At 43.5% G+C, this 23,017-nt stretch overlaps 1 protein-coding gene across 1 annotated transcript in view; it reads left to right on the top strand.

The window, feature by feature from the left end:
- Positions 1-23,017, top strand: part of FLI1 (Fli-1 proto-oncogene, ETS transcription factor) — a 135,529-nt gene that overhangs the window by 51,215 nt on the left and 61,297 nt on the right. The window contains exons 3-4 of the mRNA XM_082273547.1: positions 13,441-13,589; positions 16,696-16,899. Coding sequence (XP_082129673.1) covers positions 13,441-13,589; positions 16,696-16,899 — 353 coding nt within the window. The remainder of the gene's footprint in view (positions 1-13,440; positions 13,590-16,695; positions 16,900-23,017) is intronic.

Genomic DNA, 23,017 nt, shown 5'->3' with positions numbered 1-23,017 from the left:
GTTCACAGAGATAAGGTGGTACTTCGACCTAATCAGTCATTCCTTCCTAATGTGGTTTCTGATTTTCATTTTAATGAAGACATTGTACTGCCTTCCCTTTGTCCTAAACCTCAGCATCCTAAGGAGTATGCCTTACATTTGGATGCGGTCCGGGCTATCAGAGTTTACTTAGAGACCACTGCATCCTTCAGAAAATCAGACGCTCTTTTTGTCCTTATGGATGGACCTCGTAAGGGACTGTCTGTGTCAGCTGCAACCATTTCCAGATGGATCAAACAGACGGTGGTACAGGCCTATTCACCAGTGCCTCCTGGGCTTTTCGCCATCAGTCGTCGGTGCTACAAGTTTGCAAGGCAGCAACTTGGTCGTCTGTGCATACCTTTACTAAATTCTACAAGGTAGATGTGCTGACATCAGCGGATGCTTTTTTTGGCCGCAAGAATTTGCAGGCTGCAGTTTAGGAGAAAACCTCCTTTTTTGGTTTCTCTTTGAGGGTTCATTGTTTCGGGGAGCTCCTGTTGTTTTTTGGTTGAGCTCTGTTTTACCTGGTTGGCTACGTTGACCATTGGGGCATTCAGGTTTTTTGTTCCTGTTTGTTCCCACCACTCATGTTTTTACTCATGTTTTTTTGCTTTGGGACATCTCTATGGTCTACGATTAAGTATAGCTGTGTCTGTCTATGAACAATAGAGAAAACTGGATTTTTGTAAGAACTTACCATAAACTCCTTTTCTCTGAAGCTTATCGACAGACGCAGCACCCGCCCCTCTACTTTTGAGTTATTGGGTCTTTTTCTGTCACGGCTCGCAACACAACTGTTTGAGTATAGCAGAGCCTGAGGGGTTATGCCGGTCTGGGACAGCCCCTATAGGCTTGGACAAGTTTTTTTTCTGCCTAGTGCCTATCCCTAGTGGGAGGAGCATAACCCTATGGTTTATGATTAAGCAGATCTGCGTCTGTTGATGAACTTCAGAGAAAAGGATTTTACAGTAAGTTCTTACAAAAATCCAGTTATTCCAGTATACTGTGTTTTCGAAAATCAAAAATGTACCTTTTCTTATTCTCAGCCTCCTCCAATTTTTTTTTTTTTTTTGCTGCTATGATCCAACTTCCTGTTAAAGGGTAACTCCACGTTAGTGGGGGGAAAAAATCAGCAAATAAAGAGAAAAAACAATATAGCGTATACAATTGTGACACAAGTCATATTGTAATTAAATGGTATTAAAAATTACCTTTCCTTTTCAATCTGCAGCTGTTGTACTTTTCTGAAATTACAATACAATATGGCTACTTAGAGTTGTTCTGTACACAGAATGTGTACTGACCACACCCCAGAAACATAATTTCCTGCTTGTGTGATTGGCTCACCAACTTTCCCAGAAGTCTGCTTAAGCCAGATTTTTGGCATCAAAAATGTCATTTTTGGTGAGATACTCCCAATAGGAACAAGTCTAAAGGCATGCAGGCCCAGCATCTTTCCTCATTAGTGCTCTGCAGCTGCCACAGCTGATAGATAATTATGAAACCTCTCCTATTCGACCCAATCAGCACAGAGGAAAAAAACATGGATTTCTTCAGAATAACAAGCTTTCTTGCTCGCTCCTGAGATGGACTTTGGATTATATGACATGTAATGTGCATAGGGCAGCATACATGACTACAACTTATGTGCACTGCCCCCTAAAAACAAAACAGAAGCGAGGGGAAAATTGGAGATTTGCGAGCTCACAGAGGATGTTTGTTACAAGGAGGCAGAAAATTAGTAAGAAACTATTTCACAAAAAAATAGATTAAAGGGCCGTTGAAGCAGTTGTAAAGCCCGCTTTTTTATTTTTACCTACAGGTAAGCCAATAAAATTAATATCTCCTAAATGTGCACCGTTTGGAAGATATTCACCCTTGCTCTGAAGGTCCGGCATACAGTGCTGGATCTTCAGAGCTTCTTGTCAGAACCGAGGGCTCCCGCGCAAGTGCCAGAGCCCACGAACCTAGAAGAAAGGCAGAAGCAACATGTCAGCCCTCTCAGCGGTGACCGGGCGACCACTGGGAGGGCTTTGTTCCAAGTTAAGTATTTTATAAGTATACTGGCACATTATGGCATTGTCTTGCAGGTTTTTTTTTAGAGGTTTACAGCCACTTCAAAGAGTAAGTAAACTTCCCTGGTTTGTTTGTACCTAAAGTAATGCTTTCCTATAGGTACTGTAAATATATCCTAAACTTGCACCGTTTAGGAGATATTTGCTATATACGTCGCTGATGATCTTATCGGCGCATGCGTTCTGAAGGAACGGCCACCCGTGCAGCAGCTCTGTTTATCCATTCAGACACTGAGCTCCCATTCGGCCCCACCCCCTCTCTCTCCTAACTGAGTTTGATTGACAGTAGTGGGAGAGGAGTCCCGGATGGCTGAGGCACTCGTGGATATCGCTGGATAGAGAGGGTGCTCAGGTGAGTATTAGAGGGGCTGAGGGGGGCTGCTGCACACAGGCGGCTTTTTATCCTAATGCATAGAATGGTTCTATGCATTAAGATATTATATAAGATATTTTTGGAAAATAAGGATAGTTTAGTGTCATTTTAGGACACTTTCATATTTCTAAAATATAATCTGGTTTCCCTTTAAGATGTGCATGTCTTCCCTAAAATATATATATGTATATATATAGGCCACATCCTATAAATATGGAAGCATGCCTGAGAACAAGTCTCATGTAATCTAACAGAGAACTCTCTATGTAATGTGTGTGCCAAGTGATATTAACCTTAACCGCTTCCATGTACAATGTGATTGTATAATTGTGCCTCCCGTACACCCTGAGAATGGCTCTTCCATAACCCCTCCGGGGATTGACACGAGATCTTTGGTCGGCTGCCTGGAAAAACAGTAGCCAAAAGATGAAAACTTAAATTCAAACACATGTTAGTCAACATCTCCAGCCCGTTGTGCAGATTCGGCAGTCTAGCACAGACATTCGGAAAAAATTACGGATGAACTGTTAACCCTCTGGAGAGATGAGAAACATATTACAGAGCGAAATCCCTCATCTCTCTATCTGCAGAGAGGCTCGGGTCTATTACCAGCTACAAAATACCCCTGTGGAGTGCGGAGAACTCCGACCCCATTGGAAAAAAACAGGAGCCTGCAAAAGTGAATGAGCAAGACGTGTTCATAATCTCCCTTTGTAGAACAGACATGAAGTGAGGGCGCTTGATCATACACAGAGGCGGCTCTAGGCTTTGTGAGGCCTAAGGCGAAATTTGGACATGAGGCCCCACTCACACCCATAATGGGAAAAATTATTCAAGTAATAAAAATTAACTGTATAAATTGCATATATTAAGAGCCTTAACCTTTGTACTATGAATTCACAGTTTCTAGAATTTTCTCTAATCAATTCTTCATTAATCAAAGATCATTAAACATTGGGTATGTATCTATATATATATATATATATATATGTCTAATCTTACATCACAGTCCCCAGCGTTTCCCTATAGGTCATGATTCCCTCCTTACATCAGAGTTCAGTGTCCCCCCTTACATAAGAGTTCTCCTTTAAATCAGATTCCCCCCGGCATCTCCTCCTTACATCAGAGTCCACAGAATTCCTTTTAAAATTAGAGTCCCCCTCTTAAATCAAATTTCACAGAGCCCCCTTTACATCAGAGCCTCCAGAGTTTCCCCCTTACACTGTAAGAGGGAACTCTGAAGACTCTGATGTAAGAGGAGTTTTGGGAACCCTGATTAAGGGGGAATGTTGGGGACTCTGATGTAAGGAGAGTTCTGGGAACCATGATTTGAGGGGGAAAGCTGGGGACTCTGGTGTAAAAGGGAACTCTGTGGTCACCAAAGCTCCCCCTTGCATCAGAGTTTCCAGATACCCCTTACACTTTCCTTCCTCAGTCCGCCACAGTCTAGGGCACGACAAGTCCCACTGCAGAAGGCTGCCATACCCAAGTCCCTAAAGAGGGCACTGTATATTCCAGTATAGTGCACTGCCATTCCTCCCTGAGGAATGGAAGGCCTGCTATGCTTGGACTTGTACTGTTCTCTGTAGGGGACTGAGGAACTACTGCCTGCTATGCTAAGACTTGTAGTGCCCTCTGTGGGGACTAAGGCATGGCAGCCTGCTATTCTGGAACTTGTAGTGCCCTCTGTGAGGGACTGAGGATTCCTCAGTCCTCCACATTCTAGGGCACTATAAGTCCCAGCATAGTGGGCTGTCATTCCTCAGTCCCTCACAGCTGGGGGGAAAAAACAACAGAGTTAAACATCTAAAGGACAACTCCAACCAATACTACCAATAATGTACAGAGTCCATATGCTATATAATGTCACAGCCCCGCTACCCCTCACCTTCCACCTCGGGTGCTGTCATTGTGTAGGGCAAGGGGCTCCAGCTCCACCATGTTTGGCTTTGATGTCCGATTTGCAGGACTGGCTCAGCTCCACTCTATTCCCTGGCAACTGACTCCAGCCACCCAGGGGCCCTCTCCTTCTCCCCCAGCCACCCAGGGGCCCTCTCCTTCTTCCCCAGCCACCCAGAGGCCCCTCTCCTTTTCCTCCAGCCATCCAGGGGCCCTCTCCTTCTTCTCCTCCAGCCACCCAGGGGCCCTCTCCTTCTTCTCCTCCAGCCACCCAGGGGCCCTCTCCTTCTCCTCCTCCAGCCACCCAGGGTCCCTCTCCTTCTTCTCCTCCAGCCACCCAGGGGCCCTCTCCTTCTCCCCAGCCACCCAGGGGCCATTCTCCTTCTCCCCCAGCCACCCAGGGGCCCTCTCCTTCTCCCCAGACACCCAGGGGGTCCTCTTCTTCTCCCTTAGCCACCCATGGGCCATCTCCTTCTCCCCCAGCCACCCATGGGCCATCTCCTTCTCCCCCAGCCACCCAGGGGCCATCTCCTTCTCCCCCAGCCACCCAGGGGCCATCTCCTTCTCCCCCAGCCACTCAGGGGCAATTTCCTTCTCTACCAGCCACCCAGGTGCCCTCTCCTTCTTCAGCCGCCCAGGATCCTTTCCTCTTCCCCTAGCCACCCAGGGGCCCTCTCCTTTCCCCTAGCCACCCAGGGGCCCTCTCCTTTCCCCTAGCCACCCAGGGGCCCTCTCCTTTTCCCCTAGCCACCCAGGGGCCCTCTCCTTTTCCCCTAGCCACCCAGGGGCCCTCTCCTTTTCCCCTAGCCACCCAGGGGCCCTCTCCTTTTCCCCTAGCCACCTAGGGGCCCTCTCCTTTTTCCCCTAGCCACCCAGGGGCCCTCGCCTTCTCTTCCAGCCACCCTCTCCTGCCCCAGCCACCCAGGGCCTTCTTCTCCTTCTCCTCCACCAACCATTCTAAGACTCTTCCAACTTCCCTGGGGCTACTCACCCACTTTGCGTAGTAGACACCACAAATCTATGACCAGCCTGCAGAGTGACAAGTCGGGGGCCTGGTTACCTGTATGTTCCTGGGCCAGGGCAGAGCTCTCCTCCAGAGCAAAAACCGATGATAGAGTGAGCTGACCGGGCAGTCACTTCCTACTGATGCAGGTACACGCCCACAGATTCCTCCACATTTTAGGATTACATGATCAGAAGGCCAATCCCCAGGCAGAGAAGGCGGGGTAAGTGTCAGCGGACAACAGACACCTGGCAGCCTCAGTGAAGGGACTGCAGCACACTGCTGCAACTTTTATATCAGAGGATTTAAAACAATCTTTTACTTGGGAGATTTCCCTGACTGCGCCCTTTTAAATGTTGTCGCTCCGCCACTGGCCGCGAGGCCCCTGTAGGTGTGAGGCCTTAGGCGACCGCCTAATTTGCCTAATTAGAGAGCCGCCTATGATCATACACATTGTGTACTATGCCACCTCAATATCAGTGCATACAGAGACACTAGAGGCATGAAGTTTGTATACTCTTGTTTTTATATTGTTTTCTCTGGGTGCTTCCTCGTACAATGCAAAAGTTTAATTGTTAGGGTAATTGGTTCCTGACCAGATTGTGCATTTTTGTGTGTGTGCATACTTATATTGTGCCTAGTTCTGAAGAATTATAATTATTCTACAGGATTTATGTAGCACCAACAGATTGTGCAGTGCTTTACAATATAAAGGGAGACCTCACAGTTAGGATAGAATTAAAGCTGGTTAAGCTGGCTATAAATGGATCAAAATTCAGCCTGTTCAGCAGGAACAAGACTAATTGTGATTCATCTATGGCAATTGCCATTCTTGAGAAATCCTATTATTTATAGACTTCTTATGAATGGTCCTGCTGGAAACGTTGCTTAAATTAGTTCAAGCAGCCAATTGGCTGCAGCGCTAATCATTGTATTTTGACCGAGGGGTCCCGCTGTCAGAATACTATACAGAGAGGGGAAGATTCCTGCATCCACATTTCTGAGCGAAAAAAAACGAAACCATGTATGGCCAGCTTTAGGAAAGCCCTCTTCATGAGAGGTTACAATCTAATTGGGAGGGGCAAGTACTACGAAAGAAGATAACTGTGTGGGGATAGGCTTATTTTATGCTTTACTTATATAGTGCTGACAATTTACACAGAACTTTGCATACTGTACATTCACATCAGTTCCTACTCTTAGGGAACTTACAATCTAAGATTTCTAACTCACATGCATACTTACATGCACACACACATTAACCTTCCAGCATTTCTTTGGAGTGCGGGAGGAAATCAGAGCACCCAGAGGAAACCCTCTCAAGCACAGAGAGGACCCCAGTGTTGCATAGCAGAAGTGCCAACCAGTAAGCCACTGTGATGCAAAGTTAAGAGAGGAGAAATTAAAAGTTTAGTACTTAGGTAGAGTCAGGAAAGGCTTCCCTAAAGCCATATGTTTTCAGGGATCAACTAAAGGCCGATAGAATAGGAGATTACCAGACAGATTAGGGCAGAGAGTTCCAGAGAATGGAGTGGGGGTGTTTAAAGTCCTGGAGGTGAGTGTGGAAGGAAGTGTCGAGGGACTTAGAGAAAGAAAGGTCTTAGGAGTAGGAGTTAGATGGGAAGAATCTTGTAAAAGGAAAAGAATACTTGTCTTTCTAGCAGGTTAAAGTGGAACTAAACCCCCTGTCCTTCACAGCCAACAAAGCTGCCAACTTAGCCTTGGCTTGATATACAGTTGCCATGTTGCTCCACATGTGCTCCATTATGACACCATCCATTTAATGGCTTGAGAGTTTGGTTGAGAGCTAAACCAACTATGACAGTTATCAATCACAGCATGACTTGAATGTAACCGCGGCTGCTATTTTTACACATCTGAGAGCGACAGATAACACGTCCCCTACAGCATGCTGTGGGTCCCCCTATCAAACCCTATGTCACAACTGTTTCTTACAGTGACCCATGAGTTAACGAGGGACCAAAGCACACAGCAGTGGACACGCTATCCCATTTCCATCCCCCATCCACAGTGCAAGGGTTAAATGCTTGTTAAAGTGATTGTAAAGGCAAAAGGTTTTTAGATGTTAATGCATTCTATGCATTAAGATAAAAAACGTTCTGTGGGCAGCAGCCCCCCTTAGCCTCCCTTATACTTACCTGAGCCCGTCTTTATGCAGCGATGTTGCAGGAGTGTCTAAGCTGCCTGGGACTCCCCTCCTCATTGGCTGAGACAGCAGCGCAGCACAACTGGCTCCCACTGCTGTCAATCAAAATCATTCAGCCAATCAGGAGATAGAGGGGCCGGGGGCGCAGCCGGGTCACGTCTCTGTGTCTGAATGGACAGAGCGAGCTGTGACTGGGCTTGGGTGCCCCTATAGCAAGCTGCTTGCTGTGGGGGCACTCAACACAGGAGGGAGGGGCCAGGAGAGCTGAACAGGGACTCGAGAAGAGGAGGATCCAGGCTGCTCTGTGCAAAACCCACTGCACAGAGCAGGTAAGTATAACATGTTTGATATTTAAAAAAAAAAAGAAAAAAGACTTTACAATCACTTTAAGGCTAGTGGTAGAAGAAAAGGCTGTAATACTTACAGTAGCTTATTCCTCATTCCTGCAGTCTCTGGAACTCTCCCACCCTCGGGGTTACGGGAAGGCCCTCGCTCATTGTCATTTTGTACAGTGCAGGACTATTGGTCCTGCATTGCACATGATGACATCAATGTGCGACCAGTAGCCAGAGTACATTAGAGTAAAGACTTAAGCAGACTGGTCACACAGATAGAGGGAGCTTACCAGTGCAGGAGGTAAAGTTTTACAACTTATTCCTCTGCCCCTAGACTTTTTAACACTTTCAGTGCGAGGGTGGAGGGAGTTGACTGCAAGGGACATTTTTTTTTTTCTGTCTGGAGGGGGATTTTAAGGCAGTGTTATACTTTGCAATTTTTAAGCATTTGTCCTGAAAAAGATTTACACCCCTTCATGAGCAGGCTATTTTTTTGCATTATGGCACTGCGGTATTTTAACTGACAATTGCGTGGTAATGCGACACTCTACATAAATTAAATTTATGTCCTTTTTTTCCACACAGATAGAGCTTTAATTTGGTGGTATTTGATCATGTCTGGGTTTTTATTTTTTGCTCTATAAACAAAAAAAAAAAAAAACAATTTTGAAAAAAAAAAAAAAATATATACATTTTTTACTTTATGCTATAAAACATATCCAATACAAACTAATACAAAAAAATATTGACTGGTTTGCACAAAATTTATACCGTCTACAAACTATGGAATATATACTGGAAATTGTATTTATTTATTTTATTATTTTTTTTATATACTAGTAATGGTGGCGATCAGCGACTTATAGCGGGACTGTGATATTGCGGCAGACAGTCTGACACCTTTGACACTTTGTGGGACCCAATGACATTAATACAGGGATCAGTGCTAAAAATATGCACTTTGAACTAATGACACTGGCTGGGAAGGGGTTAACATCAGGGGTGATCAAAATATTAAGTGTTTGTGTGTACTAGGGGTGTTGTTTTTACCAAGGGGTGTGATGGATTTTCTTTCCCTGGGTAAGAAAATCCATCACATCCCCGCTGTCAGAACAGAACTCTGCATTATCTACATATGCAGAGCTCCGTCCAGCCTCTCTCCTCAACAATCAGCGGGTGCCGGCAGACATAAATTATCCCCCTACCTGGAAGTGCAGAATCACGTATATACATCAGTCTACAAAGAACACCCGCCCTGTAGCAGTAAATCTGCATAAATATATATCATGGCATATAAATATACAGTATATCACAAAAGTGGGTACACCCCTCAGATTTTTGTAAATATTTTATTATATCTTTTCATGTGACAACACTGAAGAAATTACACTTTGCTACAAAGTAAAGTAGTGAATGTACAGCTTGTATAACAGTGTAAATTTGCTGTCCCCTCAAAATAACTCAACACACAGCCATTAATGTCTAAACCGCTGGTAACAAAAGGGAGTACATCCCTAATTGAAAATGTCCAAATTGAGCCCAATAAGCCATTTTCCCTCCCCGGTGTCATGTGACTCGTTAGTGTTACAAGGTCTCAGGAGTGATTGGGAGCAGGTGTGTTAAATTTGGTGTTATCGCTCTCACTCTCTCATACTGGTCACTGGAAGTTCAACATGGCACCTCATGGCAAAGAACTCTCTGAGGATCTGAAAAAAAAAGTATTGTTGCTCTACATAAAGATGGCCTAGGCGATGGCGAACCTTGGCACCCCAGATGTTTTGGAACTACATTTCCCATGACGCTCAACTACACTGCAGAGTGCATGAGCACCATGGGAAATGTGGTTCCAAAACATCTGCGGTGCCAAGGTTCGCCATCACTGGCCTAGGCTATAAGAAGATTGCCAAGATCCTGAAACTGAGTTACAGCATGGTGGCCAAGACCATACAGCAGTTTAACAGGACAGGTTCCACTCAGAACAGGCCTAGCCATGGTCGACCAAAAAAGTGGAGTGCACGTGCTTAGCGTCAAATCCAGAGATTGACTTTGGGAAATAGACGTATGAGTGCTGCAGAGGTTGAAGGGGTGGGGGGGGGGGGTCAGCCTGTCAGTGCTCAGACCATACACTGCACACTGCATCAAATTGGTCTGCATGGCTGTTGTGGAGAGACAGAGTAGATGGCAGGGACAGCTGAAGGCAGGATCAACCAGGTATATTTCACTCTGCACAAAACAAATGCTTTAGTGGCTTTGTGAGTATGCAGACTCTGCGACAGTATATAGCATGTAATGAGAGTTTTTCATAGTCTGGGTTTAATGACATTTTAAGTTGAGGGTTTGCTGACTGCTTCTAGCCGTCTCCATGTAATTTGTATAAAAATGTCAGTGCCGGAGAAGCATTTACAGTTTGTTGTGCAGCTTGATTTCAAAATAGATTGCCGGCCACTTTTTCTCTGCATCAGTTGTTATTTACATTTGCCTTTCACAATCTTGTTTTGTGTTGCAAACCCTTTGGCCCCTTTTTGTGGGTTTTTATTTTTAACTGTGCAATTTTCACTAGGTTTCTAATTTGCCAAAATGTACACATTTGTTTTTAAGAATCCTTGCACAGCTTGTAAAGAATTCCTTTGCAGCATAAAAACTTCCCAAGGGACGTATTCTGATCAAAATCCTGCAGTGCAGACTATTTACTTTAGGTGTGTGCAGTTTGCAAGTGATTTTTTTATTTTAACTGCATAAATTTACGAGCAATGCATACTTTAAAAAGAAAACTGTGCTCCTCTCTGTAAATCTCCCTTTCTAGGACTGTTCCACGCGCTGCCTTTGTTCATAGCTGGCTGCCAAATAGAAGTCTGTAAAGGTATCAATGTTAATTTTAAACAAAGCGCCATATAAAATAGAAGAACATTGTTTATGGCTAGGTGTGTATCTGCCAGACATGACACAAGCATAAGCCAAATATTATGTAAAATGTATCATATAGTAGGAGAGCAAGAATGTTATTGCTGACATCTGCGGAGCAGAGCTGTCAGACCCATAGATCAGTTTATATCTAAAGATTACATCACTCAGATTTGGAAAATAGTGGTGTGACTTTGTCATGTGATTCATTTTGAAATGCGTTCTGTGTTGAAATTCATAACTGTCAGATAAGTGCATCGTGTAATATCAACAAAATATCACTTGTTTGAAGTGAGACGTTGGGGGCTTGTTTTATACTAGCAAAAAATATTGGCAACTATGGAAATAATACCGATAATGAGATTATTTTTATTATTATATGGATTTCTTATTTAGTTTTAAAGGTCTTTATATTTTTCTGTACATATATACGAGGACCAAGCTGTCCTGCAAAAGTGACAGTTGCCGGGGTTGGTACAAACCTTATCACTCAGGTATAAAACAACTGTTTAAAATGTAAAAAAGTTAAACAATTTAAATAAGATTGACGCCAAACGTTATATCATAACCTTAGAGCATTTTTTGGCTACTCAAAATACAGCTCCAGCCAAAAATGGGTAATTCCATTTTATAGGAAAGCTATAGCAAATGAAACAAAAATATATATATATATATATAGCATATATAAATGTGACATAAGCCATGTTGCAATTTAATGTGATTAAAATTATGTTTTCTTTTCAATCTGTAGTGCCTTAATTTTTCATAAAATTCAACCAAATATGGCAATCTGGAGGCATTCTATACACAGTTGGTTTACAAAACGCCTCCAGAAATATAATTTTTTGCTTGTGTGATTGGCTGTCTTACATGCTCTGCAAAAAATATATATTTTTTAGTGAGATTTTCCTTAAAGGAATGCAGACCTTGCATCTTTCCTCAGAGCACTGCAATTGCATCAGCTGATCAATAATGAAAAAGTTCCTCCCATTCAGAATCAGTCAGTATACAAAACACAACAGCATTTTCCAGACATGAAGAAGTTAGGAATCTGCAACAAAGTTTGTTAATATCCCTGAAATGTATATGTTAATATCCCTGAAATGTATATGTTAATATCCCCAATATTTATATAGATCACCCAGAAAGGATTGTTTACTTTTTTCCCAATAAAAGTGGAGTTATTGTTTAACAGCTTCCGGACCGCTCGCCACACATTTACTGCGGCAGGCTGGCCTTCCTGCATGAACTGACGTAGCCCTACGTTGGTCGCGCGCTTGGTGCTCAGGACCGGCGGCCACGATCGCTCCCCGCTGAGAGAGAAGAACGGTCAGCTGTTGTAAACACAGCTGACCATTCTTCTCTCTGAAATTATCACAGAGTGCCTGTGATCCTTCTATATAGGATCACATGTCTCTATGGTCATTTCAGAAAACCCCTCCCCCCCACAGTTAGTAAACAATCCCCTAGGCTCACATTTAACCCTTGATCACCCCCTAGGTAAACCCCTTCCCTGCCAATGTCATTGTTACAGTAATAGTGCATATTTTTAGCACCGATTACTGTAGTAATGTCGCTGGTTCCCCCCGAAAGGGTCAAAAATGTCAGTTAGGGGTCCGATCTGTCCTCCGCAATGTTGCAGTCCCGCTAAAAATCACAGATCGCCGCCATTACTAGTAAAAAAATAAAAATAAAAATGATATAAATCTTTCCCGTAGTTAGCGATAACTTTTGCGCAAACCAATCAAAATACGCTAATTGCGATTTTTTTTTTTTATTACCAAAAATGTGTAGCAGAATACAAATTGGCCTATGAAAACTTTTGATTTTTAAATTTTTTTGGGAATGTTAAATAGAAGAATGTGAAAAATAGTTTTTTCAGAATTGTCGCTTTATTTTTGTTTATAGCGCAAAAAATAAAATTCGCAGAGGTGATCAAATACCACCAAAAGAAAGCTCTATTAGGAAGAAAAGAACATCAATTTTATTTGGGTACAGCGTCGCATGACCGTGCAATTTTCCATTAAAATAACACAATGCCGAATTCAAAAAATGGCCTTGTCATTAAGGGGGCAAATCCTTCTGGTCCAGAAGTGATTAAGCTGGCCAAACGCGGTCAGTTAAACAAAGAAAACTTAAAAGATTCCTCCATCTACACAAAACAGTGGCACCCACCGCTGTCAGAATACACTGATCAGTAGCAGCTGTTGATTGGCTGCAGCCGCTGATCAAAGAAAAACATGTCCCTTTTTTTCTGTTGAGTGGGGACAGCGACACACTGAACAAAATTCACCCGATCCCTGCTGAACTGCACGAATTTCAATCAGTGTATGGCCAGCTTTAGTTTTGCCCAGAGTTTATTTATACACAGGGGTATTTTAGAAATAGAATTCACTGTGACCTTGTGCAGTTGTCATTTCTCTTCCTGGTAAATTCTGTTGTTCCCAACATTTACAGTAGGAAGTACACACAGATACATGCAGATATTGTCATTCCAGATCAACCCATGTATGGGATGACCCTCATTTTTAATAATCTGATGGCATATAAAACCAACAGCATGGAAAAGCCAATAACCCTTTTGTGTGTGTAGTTATCCCCAAAGCTGACCTCATAATCTAAACTTGCTCAGTTTTTTCATCATAAATGCCTTTTCTCTTTTACAGGGAATCCCCTGTGGATTGCAGCGTCAACAAATGTAGCAAACTAATTGGGTCAGAGAATAATGGGATGGCGTACAACACCTACTTGGATGAGAAGAGCGCCCCTCCACCAAACATGACAACCAATGAAAGAAGAGTCATTGTCCCTGCAGGTAATTTTTCACTCCAATTGTGATGTGATGTGATGTCTGAGTGTGCATAGTAGGATGGCATACAAGAAATGATAAACGTCTTTTTTTTTATAACATATTATGACACACCGCATCTCCGATCCCAGTAAAGAGCCTATGACATAGGCTCTTTACCATGTGATCAGCTGTGACCAATCACAGCTGGTCACATCATAACCAGGAAGTGCCGTTGATTGGCATTCCTCCATTTCCGCTGACAAGGCGCTAGTAAAGGAGAGCCGATTGGGGGCTATCTAGACAGGGGGGGTCTGTACTGATAATCAGCGCATTGATTATCTGTGCAGACCCATCAGGGATGCCCACTAGAGCCCACCAGGGATGCCAATCAGTGCTAATTAAAAATGCCAATCAGTGCCCATTAGTAATGTCTGTCAGTGCTGCCTATTAGTGCCATCTATCATTGCCCATCAGTGCCACCGATCAATGCCGCCTTTAAGTGCCCATCAGTGCCACCTTTAAGTGCCCATCAGTGCCACCAACAGTGCCGCCTATCAGTGCCCATCAGTTTTACATATTAGTGCCTCATCATCAGTGCCCCTCAGTACAGCCTCATCAGTGCTCATCAGTGCAGGAGAAAACTTACTTAATTTTTCAGAATTTTAACATAAACAAAAACTTTTTTTTTTTTCAAAATTTTCAGTCTTTTTTTATTTGTTTCGCAAAAAAGAAAAAACCCAGAGGTGATCAAATACCACAAAAAGAAAGCTCTATTTGTAGGAAAAAAAATGATAAAAATGTTGTTTGGGTACAGTGTTGCACAATTATCATTCAAAGCGTGACAGTGCTAAAAGCTGAAAATTGGCCTGGGCAGGAAGGGGGTGAAAGTGCCCTGTATTGAAGTGGTTAAAATGATGAACAATCTCCAGGCGCCCCATTCTAAAATGTAAAAACTATTCTGATAGTTTTACATAATGCAGCAACATCAATATATGTAGCACACCCAATGTTTAGGCCCCTTTCTAACGGTGCGGATCTGCTCGGACAGACTCCCCTAGCTCAGCTGGGATCGCTCCGTTGATCCCCGCTGAGCAGGTGAATGACAGGTCCATCTTCACTCACTGTGCAGAGACGGACCTGTCAGGGTCCCACTCTCCTCTATGGGGGGGGGGGGGGGGTCGGATGAAAATGGACAGCCTGTCTGTTTTCATCTGATCCCATCCGATCCGACCTGCTGGATGCATGGCAAACGTATCGCCATACGTATGTTTTCAGCGGATCTTATCGAATCGGGTGCCAGGCGGGTGTCAGCAGACACATGTCCGCTGACATCCGCCTCCCCATAGAGGAGACAGAGTGGCCCGATCAGGTCCGCCTGAAAAATGGAAATGGAAAGTGTGAAAGGGGCCTAAAGGTGATGTTATTCTTACAAAGCAAATATACTTTTGCAAACTGGTACTGACTAGTATGTTTCTCTTCTCCCTCAGTTTTACTCCATCACTTACCTAATGAGACCCCAAAGCTGATGGAGAGGGGCAAGGGAGGGTCAAACAAGGATGATATGCAGGCAACGGACATCCTCCTAATCAACTGATGATGTCATTGGTTGTTAGGAGGTTGGCAGCTGGTAGTTTGTAATGGTGTACAATGAAAACCTGTGACTTTGTGTAACTAAAATGCAGATTTCATTCACTCACTGACTTGTATACAATTTTGGGGCAGTTTTCAGGCATTTTGCCAAGGCACCCATAAAGAAACCTCAAGGCATCCCAGGGTGCCTGGGCACCATGGTTGAAAAAGGCTTTTCTATTGTCTTCTCCTAATTCCTTTGTTTTGTTGCTGTGATCCAACTTTCTGTTAGTGGCAATATTTGTTCACTATGATCCCCCCCGTATTTAGCAATATAATTAGCCTCTATTGCTTGTTCACAAGATGGACTAGGGACTATGGGGTTTGTAGTGTGCATAGAGCAGTGCAGATGCCTGCAACCAACTTTCACTGCTCAAACAAACATACTGAAGCAAGGTGGAAAAGGAGAGGTTTTGGGAGCTCAAGGAGGCAGAAAAATCGATTACAGTGCCAATAACAAGTGGATGTGTATGCATTATTTTTGGAGAATAAGGATATTGTACAGTGTCACTTTATAGCGCCATCTCATTTTTTTTCTTTGTCTTCAGTGCAAAGGTTTGATCTGCTTTCATTTATACTTGCAGGCTGCCAAAAATAGTTTTTTTCCTAAGGTGTAATCCATTGTGCAATAACACTGAAACACCAACTTATGTTTTTTTAGATAGAATAGTGATTAGTTCTGATGAAGTGAAAGCATGACTCTTGAAATGTGTTGGCTTCTAGTGCTTTGCTCTTCTAGAATAGACTCATTTCAAGTGTTAAGCATTGTTAGCACTCTATGCTTATCTGTAAGGTACCATACGCGCCCTTTTTTGTGATTTCGCTTTTGTCTTCATGGTATACACAAGACTTTGGCAGTCCTTGTGGATCATATGAGCAGCCGGTGCTTTAGATTCTGAATTATCGTGGCCTGCATGTATCTCAAAGATTCTTGAGTCTGGCACCAGTATATTTTTTCCTCCGAGTTTTAAAGTAAATAAAACCACTTTGAGGTTCTACAGCAGCCCATAAATGATCATTTTTTTTTGTTTTGTTTTTTTCAACTAGTGAGTTGAACAGAAAAAAAAAAAAAAAGACTTAATTCCTCCATCCATACATTTGAGATGGATGAGAGAATCACTCCCGCTGAGTTATTGCATTCTGACAACAGGGAGACTTTTCCGCCATTAGAATATACTGATCAGCACCGCCAGCTATAGGAAAATTTCCAACAGGCTGGTTGTACAGAAGTCAATTGGTAGATCGACTTCTGTACAACCAACCTGCCCATACATGGATCAAGATTCAGCCATCCCCTGCTGAACCAGCTGAATCCATGTATGGCTGGCTTTACCCTTCCCAACTCTATCCAAAATGTGTAAAACCTTTGGCGAGTGTTGGGCTTTATTGTGATCGCACAGTCACGTCATGGATCAGTTATTGCTAAAATAGTTCCATTTGTAAGCTACATCCTGGTATTTTATTACAAAATCATTGACTGGCTCTGCTTTGCCCTATACAGATCCCATGTTGTGGAGTCTGGAACACGTACGGCAGTGGCTGGAATGGGCCATTAAGGAATATGGATTGATAGACATTGACTCGTCCCTCTTCCAGAACTTGGATGGAAAGGATCTTTGCAAAATGACAAAGGAGGATTTCCTACGCAGCACATCTCTCTACAACACGGAGGTTCTACTTTCTCATCTCAGCTACCTCAGGGAAAGTGAGTGTCACCATGTTCATTGTCATATATTCACCAAGCAGCTTCTTGCAGCTCTACAGCATTGGAGCTATCCAGGTCACAGAAACCACTCTACCTATGGGTCCAACTGCAATTCATCAGTAGTAGGCAGGGAGGCCCACCTTGTGTTTATAAGGGTAACCATTTTTTAATATTCAATAGCACTTCAGTCTGTTACAGCCCCTTGACATTCATATTAAAAGTGGAACCAAAGCATTAGATGTAAAGAGCAGTTTGAAAAAAAAAAAAAAAAAAAGAAATCGGTGTAATAAAGCAAATTTGGTCAGTTCATTTTACATAAGGGGGCTCAAGGGTGGCCCTAACATCCAGTGGCGTGCTGGGGGGGGGCAGCGGCACCGGGCGCAAAATCTGGGGGGGCGCGCTAGTGTCACTGTCCTCCAACATGCTCCTGCGGCCCCTTCAGTTTAAGAATGGTGCCGCCCAGCGCCAACATATCACCACGCATGCGCCGCCGCTGGGAACAGCCGAACGTATACGAGCTTACCCGAGCGGCGGCGGCACATGCGTAATGACGTGTTGGCGCCGGGCAGCACCATTTTTAAATCGAAGGCACCTCACGAACAGGTAAGTGAACTCCTCCGCAGTAGGACAGAGAATGATGTGTGAGGGGGGTCAGTGTGTGTGTGTGTGGGGGGGGGGGGGGTCAGTGTAGTGAAATTACACTTTGCTACAATGTAAAGTAGTGATTGTACAGCTTGTATAACAGTGTAAATTTGTTGTCCCCTCATAATAACTCAACACACAGTCAATGTCTAAACCAAAGGCAACAAAAGTGAGTACACCCCTATGTGAAAATGTCCAAATTGGATACAATTAGCCATTTTCCCTCCCCGGTGTCATGTGACTTGTTAGTGTTACAAGGTCTCAGGTGTGAATGGGGAGCAGGTGTGTTAAATTTGGTGTCATCGCTCTCACTCTCTCATGCTGGTCACTGGAAGTTCAACATGGCACCTCATGGCAAAGAACTCTCTTAGAATCTGAAAAAGAGAATTTTTGCTCTACATAAAGATGGCCTAGGCTATAAGAAGATTGCCAAGACCCTGAAACTGAGCAGCAGCACGGTGGCCAAGACCATACAGCGGTTTAACAGGACAGGTTCCACTCAGAACAGGCCTTGCCATGTTTGACCAAAGAAGTTGAGTGCACATGCTCAGCATCATATCCAGAGGTGGTCTTTGGGAAATAGACGTATGAGTGCTGTCAGCATTGCTGTAGAGGTTGAAGAGTTGGGGAGTCAGCCTGTCAGTGCTCAGACCATACGCCGCACACTGAATCAAATCGGTTTGCATGGCTGTCATCCCGTCAAACAAAAAAAGAGCGGCAATTCTGGGAAAAAAAATATATATATATATATATATATATATATATATATATATATATATATATATATATATATATATATATATATATATATATATATATATATATATATATATACACACACACACTTTTTTTTTTTTTTTTTTTACTTTTGGCTATAAAACATTCCCAATAAAAAAACATTTTTAAAAATCTAATTTTTTCATCAGTTTAGGCCAACATGTATTCTGCCACATTTTTTTGGTTAAAAAAAATCCCTATAAGTGTATATTGATTGGTTTGCGCAAAAGCTACAGACTAGGGGATAGATTTATGTCATTTTTATTTATTTCTTTTTCTACTAGTAATGGCGGTGATCAGCGATATTTAGCGGGACTGCGACATTGTGGCCGACAGATCGGACACCTAACACTTTTGAGGGGACCAGTAACATTCTTACAGTAATCAGTGCTAAAAAAACTAATGACACTGGCAAGGAAGGGGTTAACACCAGGGACGATCAGAGGATTAAGTGTGCTCCCAGGGAACTATGGGAGATCGACTCACTGGATGAACACAGAGACCTGTGTTTCTTAAATAGGGGGAACACAGGATCCCTGTGTTCATCTCTGACAGAACAGCGGTCTGCCTTGTTTACATCGGCAGACCGCCATTCTGTCTCCATGGGGAGCCGCCGGACCCGCTGATTGGCTTCCCCTCTGGCCAGTCATGAGTGCACGCCTCCAGGAGGGGGGAAGCGCATGCCCCCACTATCTATTACACGAAGCGACGTACAGATGCGTCTTTTCACGCAATAGAGCTGAGCTGCCGCAGTAAAACTGGGGCGGCTGGTGGGCAAGTGGTTAAGATACAGTTCAGTACACAGGAACATACAAAGATGCTGGACTTCTTTAAGTCCTGGTTCACTCTATACGATGACAGACATTGCATGTAATTCGGAGCGCCCTGCTCTGAAAATCTCATGCGATGTCAGTGAGATGCGAATTCAGTCATACAGATTATATGTCTGAATTCACATTGGATTTAGACAGAACAGCACAGGACCGTTTTTTGGGTCCACAGCAGAATCGCATGGTGATTCACACCTATGCGATCCAATTCATGTCCGAACGGACAGTTCGCACTGCGATATGCAAACTGATCTAGGGGTGTCCTTAGCTCTGTATTGACACCCCCCGTGATTTGAATATGGCAATGTGAACTGCCTGCGATGTTATTGGGATGCAGGAAGGTGCTTCCAGAGCAAGGAACCATTCTCTAGTCCCTGTGCTGGGAATCTCACACTGTGTCAATATAGCACAGTACCCAAGTCCTTACCTAGGACCACTGGGAGAAATTTACATTTTGGATGGTATAAAAGCAACACAAAGGGTATGATACTACAAAGCATACATGCATATTATTTCAACCACATAGTAATGGATATAGCTGTGCCAAGCAGACACACAATATTTAGGGTTCCAATCCAGATCATAACCAGGGGTTGGCACCTAGGAAGGGTTTGTACATTCTATGAGCACCGGGCACTGATAATTGTTAGCACCTTACTGGGTCTGCCTGTGCTCCACCTCTGCTCTTTGTACATAGCTCAGTCTGCATTTTGCTGTCCCACACAAGGAGAACAGGAAACCTCTGTGTCCGCCTCCTATTTCCCCGGGACACAGCAAACATCTGCATCCCATGTGCCACCAATCTGACCAATCTCTTGTTCTGCACAATCACTCCTGACCTCTGACCTGAGTTACACTGGGGTCATAGAACAGTGGCAGCCAGGACTGCTAGTACTTTATGCACAGATTAACCCTTTCGTAAGCTAGCCAGCTCTGCAGATGTTTAGCAGGACCCTGCCTATGTCCGTGGCCTTTGTTTTTCTGTGAAGATGGGTTGGATGCATTATTACAGCCCTGTGACATAAAAGTCCACAATTAAACCTGTTTCCTGAACCAAAATAAACAACCCGTATATCTCCTTAGCAGTTTTTTTTTTTTATGTTTTTTGTTTTATTTTTACAGGGAAACGCTACAAATCACTACAATGTCATCAAAGTTTAAACATGTTAATGTCTTCTCCGAATCATTTTCAAGTTTAGTAATGGCCGGAATACACAATAAGAAAATCGGCCGAAAATTTCCGTTCAGCGAAGGATCGGCCGATATTCTACTCGTTAATGCCCAGCCATCAGTGACCGATATCGATATTGTGAACGAAAAATCCCGTTTGAAAAAAACAAAAAATTCTGTCGTCTCATTTGCGAACAAACGATATTCTATACGTTGGTGTGAAGGTCGTTCATTTAAAATCTGTAGAACATCATCACGCATGCACTGTTTCGATGGTCGGCGGTCAAACGGTCGGGCGATATTCGGCCTGTGTATGTTGGCAACATTTTCGACCAAGGAACACTTTTTCATAAGTCGGTGGTCGAATGATGGGGCGATATTCGGCCCGTGTATTCCAGCCATAAGTTTGAAGCTTTAAAAAAATTATCTCTGGTGATCCTGTCAAGCAGAGGTAATTTCATTGACGAAAAAATATTACCAATTTTAGTCGACTAAAGTAAAAACAATTCAGATGACTAAAATACAACTAAAAGTAAAATGGCATTTTAGTCAAAAGACTAAAATATTATTAAAACTAGATTTAAACTTGACGTCAAAATTAACACTCTACCACATAAAAATTAGTAGGGGGCATCTACTAAGCTGCTGAAAGAAAACTTTAATGTTGATAATTTATTCAGCCAATATGTGCAATGACATTACAACCAATGAAGTTTAGGTTCTTTCTTTTTTTTAGATTTTAAAGTTGCACTACTGTTTGTCAAAAAGCTATATTATTGTTTGTTTATGAAGCTTGGATATATTTATAGAGGTTTTATATCACAATGGCTAATTTTGTGTCTGTAGTGCATGTTCAAACCTTAATACCATAAATAATAACATCTTATTGGATCTTTACTCCAGGAGTATACATCCAGTTTGGCAGTTTTAGAGAAATGCTAAAATATTGCATTGCAATTTAAAATGATATTAAAGTCTTGTTTTTTGGCTGTCTCAGCCAACGAGTGACGGCTGCTGCACACAAGGTTTAATGCAAAGAATGCATTATGATAAACATTCTGCCTTTAGAACCACTTTAACTGAACCCATTAGATTTTAGTCGACTAAATTGTACTTGAGATTTTAGTCCACTATAATGTACTGGAGATTTTAGCTGACTAAATAAAAAATAAAGCTAAAACAATTCAGAAGACTAAAATACAATTTAGGGCTCTTTCACACGGGCGGTCCGATCAGATCCGCCTGTCAGTTTTTTAGGCGGATCTGATCGGATGCCCCATTCAGCCCTATGGAGAAGCGGATGTCAGCGGAGACATGTCCGCTGACACCCGCTGCCATCCCCATCCGATCCTGTCCGTGAAATCCGGACGGATGGAAACCCTATTTTCCTTCCGTCCTGGGGATCGGATCGGATGGAATCAGATGAGAGCAGACAGGCGGTCCGCTCTCATCCGATTCCCCATAGAGAGCAGCGGGGCTCCGACACCTCCCTCTCCGCACTGCAAGCGGAGACGGAGCTGTCATCCGCCGGCTCAGCGGGGATCGCGGATCGATCCCCGCTGAGCAGCACGGATCCGCCTACGGAGGTGGAATGTGTGAAAGAGCCCTAAAGCTAAAATGGCATTTTAGTCAAAAGAGTAGGACTAAAACTGAATCAAAATTTGATGTCAAAATTAACACTGCTGCCAGGAAGGTCCTTGTTTAGGCACTTCCTGTTGTAGGGTGACAAGGGCCTGTCCCTGACTCCTAGTTCCCCAATGTCATGACCTTGTGATGCGAGCTTCCTATGGAGACTACAAGCGGCTGTTTCAAGATACATTAGGCAAGCATAGTCTACAGTTGTCACCATCAGGTTACTAGCCCTGAGAGATGCCATGCCGACATCGCTGGAGTGCATGTAGACAGGAAGAGGCTTCAAATGATATGTAACCAAAAAAAAAAAAGGCGAAAAGGATTTTATGATACACAGTGCACAGAACAAAGTAAATGTCATTCAGTTAAGGATTACAATTAATTATAATCCTGCATGCTAGCGAAAGATTTACATTTCCCCACTTATTAAAGTGGTTCTCAAGATATATATATTTACTTTTAATGCAGACAATGACCTCATTGGCACATGCGCTCTGAAGGAACGGCCACCCGTGCCGTTCCTTCAGAGCCCTGTGCTGTAAATGGAGGCTCCCGTTCATGGCACGGGAGTCGCGGGACTGATGTCATCGTGCCTCTGGCCAATCAGATGGCAGGAGGACGCGAACCAGGAAGCAGGTTGGCCAAACATGTTGGCTGTGTCTCTGCTCGGCGGTCGGCACTGCGGGGGCTTCGTTCTAGGGTAAGTATTTCATAATGAGCTAGTATGCGATGCACACTAGCTCATTATGCCTTTGTCTTACAGGTTTTTTTTTCCATTTTTTGGGGGTTTACAACCTCTTTAGGAGTTTTTTTTCTAACTTTAATGCATTCTATGCATTAAGGTAAGAAACCTTCTGTGTCACAGAATCCCCCACAGCCACCCCCCCCCCCCCATAGTTACCTAAGCCCATTCCTGATCCAGCACCTTGCATGAGAACAGCAGCTCTGTCCGCTCTCTCCCTCCGCACTGGGCAGACTGATAGCAGCAGGAGCCTTTGGCTCCTGCTGCTGTCAGTCAAATCCTGTGATGAGGGGGGATGGGGCCGAGCTGCACTATGCAGACAGGG

This window comes from Pelophylax lessonae (assembly GCF_965119305.1).
Source record: "Pelophylax lessonae genome assembly, chromosome: 12".
NCBI lineage: Eukaryota > Metazoa > Chordata > Amphibia > Anura > Ranidae > Pelophylax > Pelophylax lessonae.
The sequence above is the reverse complement of the archived record's forward strand: the minus strand, read 5'-3'. Positions and strand labels throughout refer to the sequence as shown.